We start from the raw sequence: 6,871 nt of genomic DNA, 5'->3' as shown, positions 1-6,871 counted from the left end.
TAACTCAATTATCTGTTATTTATTTTGGAATATAATGTGTGCTAAATATTCAAACTGATTTTTCTTCAAATATAAAACCATTTTTCTCAACAATATTTATTTGGTCTGTACTCATTGACTTGTGGTGTTTCCACTATAGCATTTAAATTCTAATATGTACTTGTCTGACTTAGGACTAACAATTCAGTGTTGTCTATTCGTCTCCTATGCTGTATTAATTATTGTTGCTTTCTAATTCCCCTCACATTTTTGTAATGATCATTTATCTATTTCTCTAGATTTAAAGATAAATTCTCAATAGCTTTGCTAAGTTCACCCTCTTCCCCCAAATCTCATTAGAATTTTCATTAGAATTTATGGAAAACATTAGTACTAGTCACCAAATAGTTTCTTTTGCTCCCTTTTCTTGAAGTGACAAGTGGCCAAGAATCTTGCTCTCTATGTTATGTGAGTAGAAGTCGCATGTGTCTCACTTTCTTGCCTTGCCACCGCTCTAGAGACTGTGGAAGCGTGAGTCAAAATACAGCCTCCATTCACCTGGGTTTCTGAGTGATGAAAAGGAGCAGAGCCTCCCCGTTGATCTGCATTGGACATACAGGAGGTTTTTTTGCCCTCCCCGCCCCCCAGCATAATGTAGCCTATCTACAAATACAGAATTATGTGAAGGATGCAAACTAATTTGGGAGATATAGGACTATCTGTGACATAACTGCTATAGGATTAATTACCATCAAACAAAGAAGAGCAGGAGTTAATTACTGTACTATTAAATTTATTCCAGTTGACTCTCTTGGCAAGTCCCATATCGATGCCCTTTGCCCACTCTATGCTCTTTCACCAAATTAGGCTTTAATTCCTTGTCCAAATAGGGTTCCCAAGGGTGGGGTATGGGCTATGGATCCTTTGATCTGTATTGGTCTCTGTCTTTTGCAGATTCCATGAGAAGACCTTCCATTTTAAGAGTTTAGCTCTTCTGCCTTTCCTCCTGACCTGCAACCCTCAGCCATTTGATATTTGTGCCACTAGAAAGAAGTCCCTGCAAAGATGCTGCTGAGAAAGACCCTTGGCTCACTCTTGACCTGAGGTCTTAGCTCCCTGTGGTTCTCTTGCAAGGCACTATAAGTCAAGGAAGCATCAATTCGTACATTTGAGGGCTGAACCTGACTATGCATGGAAAGAGCACAGAAAAGGGGTATTCTCCTGTCCAATTCTGATGACCAGTGCTATGCTTTATAAGTCACTTCGTTTTTCTTCTGAGTATACAGCTAGGCTGCATTTCCCAGCCTTTCCTGAAGTCAAGGCGGGTCATGGCAAGTGGGTGGAAGTGATGCATGACAGTTTCAGGCCTTGCCTCCAAGCCTTCTCTCAGTGCTCATTTCTAGTCACATCCAATGGAGGACTCTAAGCCACTAGGAAAGGGTGGAGCCACTGGATAGAAGGAGCCTGGATTTTTCTTGCTAACCCACTGGACTATGTCTTTGAGTGATAAATACACCGTGATTCTATTAACCTACTAATCTCTATAGTTATGTGTTATAGCAGCCTATTCTAATATAACAAGAAAAGTTCCAAACAAAATTATGTATTTTATATAGAGACTTTTTGTGAGGGGTGGGGTGGTTGTAGAGGGAAGCATAGTTTGCATTTATGCAATATTAATTGCAGACATGTATTCCATAATGATGGGGACACATTTTGAGAAATGTGTCATTTTTCATCGTGTGAACATCATAAAGTGCACTTTCATAAACTTAGATGGTATAGCCTACTACACTCCTAGGCTATATGGTATAGCCTATTGCTCCTAGGCTACAAACCTGTACAGCATGTTACTGTACTGAATACTGTAGGTAATTGTAGCACAATGGTAAGTATTTGTGTATCTAAACATATCTAAACATAGACAAGGTACAGTAAAAGTATGGTACAAAACTTACCATAAACGGAGCTTGCAGGACTGGAAGTTGTTCTGGGTGAGTCAGTGAATTAGTGGTGATCGAATGTGAAGGCCTAGGACATTACTGTACACTACAACAGACTTCAGAAACACTGTACATTTACGCTACACTATATTTATAAAAATTAGTTTTCTTTATTCAATAATAATCTAACTTTAGCTTACTGTAACTTTTTTACTTTATAGACACTTTAATTTTTTTTTAACTTTTTGATTCTTTTGTAATAACACTAAGCCTAAAACGTGAACATTGTACAGCTATACAAAAGTATTTTCTTTCTTTATATCCTTATTCTATAGGGTTTTTCTATTTTTAATTTTTATTTTTTTACTTTTTAAACTTTTTCCTTCAAAACTAAGACACAAACACACAGCATGGGGTGTGGCCTTCTGATTTCAAGATTATTCTTTTTTAAGCACCGAAGAAGGCAAGAAAAGCTTCATTTTTCTTTGCTGCACCCCTTTTAAGAAAGGATTTGTTCTATAAAATTTGGATCCAGTCAAAAGGCTACAGTCAAGGACCCAGAAGGCCACATGTGGCCCCAAGGCTGTGGGTTCCTCACCCCAATACGGTCTTCAGGGATAATAACACACATGCAGCTGTCATCTCCTATGCTAACAATGCCTTCTTCTGGAATACCTCCCGAAGGACCTGCCTGAGGCTGTTTTACAGTTAATTTTTTATAAGTAGAAGTAATACACTCTAAAATAAAGATTAAAAAAAGTAAACACATAAGCCAGTAACAGTTGTTTGTTGTCATTATCAAGTATTATGCACTGTACAATTGTGTGTGCTATACTTTTATAGAACTGGCAGTGCGGTAGGTTTGTTTACACCAGCATTGCCACTAACACTAGAGTAATGCATTGTGCTATGAAGTTACTAAAGCTATAATGTCACCAGATGATAGGAAATTTTTAGCTCCATTATAATCTTATAGGACTACTGTCATAAATGCAGTCCATTGTTGACCAAAATGTCATCATGTGGCACATGACTGTAGTATATGGTACCAAATTAGGTGAATATGAAAAAGTCATTTAGTCACATTTCATATTTTTTCAAAATAAAAAAGGAATTGACCAGGCTATGTTAGTATGATATAGTATTTAGTATGGCAGATAAAACATGAAAAATGTCAAGTAATTTTATTAATGACTCTGACAATATATTGGGTGTTTCTTCTTTATACTTACAATCTCAAATTTCTACCTTATATATATATTATCTTATCATATTATTGTCTGAGACTTTCCTAATAAGTTAAGAAACTATATTAAGTTACTTGAACACACTCACTTGTATTAAGTAGCAGCAATACTTTCATACAGAGGAACTCTTCTTGGCTCACTTGAAGCTTCACAAACTCCTGTGGGATCTGCCACATGGTAAGGCATAATGAATAGAATGACGATTCTTTCATCCGCTGTCTTGCACCACACACAACACACAAAAGAAAAAGCAATGGAAAAAAAAAAAAACAGCATCTCAGCCAGTTTATGTAATTTATCAGGGAATGTGATTTGGGTAATTACCTTACATATTACTGAATATGACTACTACTTTTAATAAACAAATTCAATATTTTGAATTTTGAACACCTTCTAAACTTTTACATAATACTGAATTTTTGAGGTTAGGAAATGTTAAATTTAGAAAATTATATTAAATACACATTGACATTGTTTCGCACTTTTATTATCACACTTGAAATACCTAAACCAAGAGAGGAGAGCAAAGTCGTAGGAGAATGTGGAACTGATGGCTGCTCAGAAATGCTTTATTTACTTATAATTTTTTTTCTGTGAAAACATATACATATAATTTAGTATGTAATTCAACGGGATAATTGATTCAGTTCACAAAAACTTAGTTTTCGAGGGGAAATATATGGTGATATAGAAAAAAGCAAAAGAGAACGCTAGCATAGCAAACATTAAATAACTGACAAGGTTCGACACAAATGCTGAAGGTTTAGAAAATTTATTTGAGGTATTTTCTCAACATGTGTTGTTTTATAATGTTCATATTAGTCAAATGAAGCTAACATGAATAGTGAAAACTAGATTTTGACTCAGAAGAGATAAGATTAATTCTGACTGTCATTTGAAGTATTTGGCAGGTTATAAAATTCTTCTGAGCCTCGGTTTCCTCAACGGTAAAATGAAGGATGCTGATTCCTTATCTATGTCAAAGAATATTCCATATTGTTGGGTAAAATGGAATTAAACACAAGAAAATTATCTATAAACTGTAAAGCCTTATATATGTGTAAATTATTAAGTTATATTCTTCTAAGTTAGCATTCATCATTAGAACATTGTAATTATTACCAGGAAAAGATTCTTACTCAGTTAAAGTTTATATGTAGAAAATTAATTACAGCTATTTAAATATAATAAAGCAAATTGAAATATCTATCTTTCAATTTTTAAAATAAATTACCAGTCTTATTTTTCCTGTAGGAAGAAAGATAATGTTTTTACTTCTTGAAGGTAAGTCAATGCTTTCAAGCAAAAATATTTCTCATTTATTTCATTATTGTCATTAGTACCAAGGTATGAAATTGAAATCTGATAAACTAAACATATTTTATCTTTCAATATATTTCTTGATACATTTTTGAAGCTTAAAAGAATTATATTTGAGACAACTACAATATATATTGAAACAAGATGAAAAAGTTCCAAATATCAAATTATTGATAAAATGATACAATTTTATTAATATTGTCATAGCAAGCTGTATCCTGAGTTGATTCTGACAAACCTTTCAGGAGAATTTTATTATTTAGGATACTAAGTATGTGACCATATATTGAAATATAAATTTCAAAATTATCCCACAGGTACACTTATGATAATAACAAGAAGAGCAAAAGTTACTACTTACTCATTTAGTATTAGATCAGGTGCGAAATATAACATCTGCCCGCTGACGTGTTTGTAGGATCTCCATCCCAGTCCGAACACCATTAAGCTCATCCAAGAATACTGGATGAGAGTTATCTGGTCATCAATATGTAAGTTTCGAAAACCTGCAAAACAAAGTAGAATAATCACAGAAATCACCTAATTATGTCAAAAATGTTGAAAATATAGAAATTTCAAAATAGATGTGAGTAGGGCAATATAATGTTTCTAATCTCAATGTATTTACACTAAAAATCAAGAAGTATTAATAAATAATACAGCCTGAAAAATGAAAAAAGGGTAGCAACTTTGGAAGTCATTTAAAATTAGTCACTGTGATTTGGCATTTCTGAGAATTTGCTAGTTGAATCCATCATCCACCACTCAGTCATGCAATGCCCATTTAATGAGAACCATTTGTGTGCAAAGCACTGCATTAAAATGCAGGGGTTCCAAAGATAAAGAAGTCTCCGTCCTAGCCTCAAAAGAAGCTCACAACTCAACAGGAGAGACAAGCACATGAGTGCTGTGATAGAGAAGATTAAAGGGAGTATACCAGGGAGTTGGGAGGCAAGTCAGGAAAAACTTTCTAAAAGAGAAAGATAATGCCCGAGCAGAATATAATCAGTTTATTTAATCTCAATTCTTTGGGATTTAAACATACACTGCTTTTATTTTGCTATACCACTGCTTTCAATTGTGCTATATCTAATTTTCCTTTAACAACCCTTAATTAGGGTTAGGTAGATTCCACAGTTTTCAGTTCACTTTTGTTCTTTAAAACTTAATCCAGTCTTGTTTTAAACTTCCATATGTCTTAGGAGGTTTGGAGTATATGTGTGTGTATATATGTGTGTGTGTGTGTGTGAGAATACTTTGGTCTTTTATCCTCTTTTAGGCTGTTCTCTGGTGTTGGTGGCAGATGGAAGATGGCAGGGAAAGGGCCAGTGAATCTTGACTTAATGGTCACAAGTCTTCTCTCCATCTCTTCCCAGTTCTTGGGGAAAGATCACCAGCTAGGCACTGAAGAACTTAAAAGAGGGAAAGGCAAAGATGTGTTTGAAGTCAGAACATGGGAGGTCTGGTATGTCTATTAAGGAGCAATGGGAGTGACATAGACTTGTTTGTGTTGTAGATGGATCTTTGGTAGTAGCTATGTGGAGAATGGATGCAAGAGAGTAAGTCTAGAGGTAGGTAGAACAATTGGGAGCTGCTGCCAAAGGCCAGGTGAAAGATGATAAAAGCCTGAAATAAGTCAACACAAACTGAGAGGAGGGAATGCATCAGAAAAATATTTAAAGGGTAAAATCAAAGAGATTTGTCAACTGTATATAGATGGGAATAAGAAGGAGTCAAATGCATCTTGCAGTATGTTTGCATGAATAGTAGATGGGGATAGATAACATCATTGCTGAGATAAAATAAGGGAGGAGAAACAGGTTTGGGAGAAAATACTAAGTTTTAGACATGTTTGAGGGGCCTCAGGAATATCCAGATAGCAGTTGGACATATGAATTAGCAGTGTGGGGAGATATCTGCGCTAGAAGTATATATTTGGAAGTTATTTGTATCTGAGTGGAAATAACGAAAGTGGATGAAATCTTTTTATTAGAGGTACAGAGAAAAACAGTGTTTTGGTGGGAACATCAATCATTTTCCATAAAGCTATTTTAAAAAACAACTGTTTTCACTAGAAATCCATTGAAGTCTACTTACAAATAATCTATTTCAAAAGTAAAACCAAAGCAAAACTTAATTCATTAGCTATCGAGGGCAACAGGAATTTATTTCCTGATGATATTAATCATCTCAAGGTAGGTAGCAGAAAAGAAAAAGACTATCTTCTGTCCGTACACTCCAGATAGTCCCATTTTCATCTGAATAGTAAAAACATTGTTATTCTTCTCTTAAAACTCCTTAACCTCACTGGGACCAAAAACAACTCTATTGTATATCCATAATTATGGATGCCATAGTGAACATTTACCTTTTTTTTTTTTT

The 6,871-nt window shown here is 34.6% G+C and overlaps 1 protein-coding gene across 1 annotated transcript in view; it reads right to left on the bottom strand.

The window, feature by feature from the left end:
• Nucleotides 1-6,871, bottom strand: part of LOC105822779 (progesterone receptor) — a gene marked incomplete at its 5' end in the record, with an annotated part of 50,264 nt that overhangs the window by 3,640 nt on the left and 39,753 nt on the right. The window contains 2 exons of the mRNA XM_012659811.1: nucleotides 3,258-3,388; nucleotides 4,851-4,995. Coding sequence (XP_012515265.1) covers nucleotides 3,258-3,388; nucleotides 4,851-4,995 — 276 coding nt within the window. The remainder of the gene's footprint in view (nucleotides 1-3,257; nucleotides 3,389-4,850; nucleotides 4,996-6,871) is intronic.

The sequence above is a fragment of the Propithecus coquereli genome, unplaced genomic scaffold, assembly GCF_000956105.1.
Source record: "Propithecus coquereli isolate 6110/MARCELLA unplaced genomic scaffold, Pcoq_1.0 Scaffold636, whole genome shotgun sequence".
In the NCBI taxonomy this organism is placed as follows: domain Eukaryota; kingdom Metazoa; phylum Chordata; class Mammalia; order Primates; family Indriidae; genus Propithecus; species Propithecus coquereli.
Note: the sequence above shows the minus strand (reverse complement) of the source record. Positions and strands in the feature narration are given on the sequence as shown.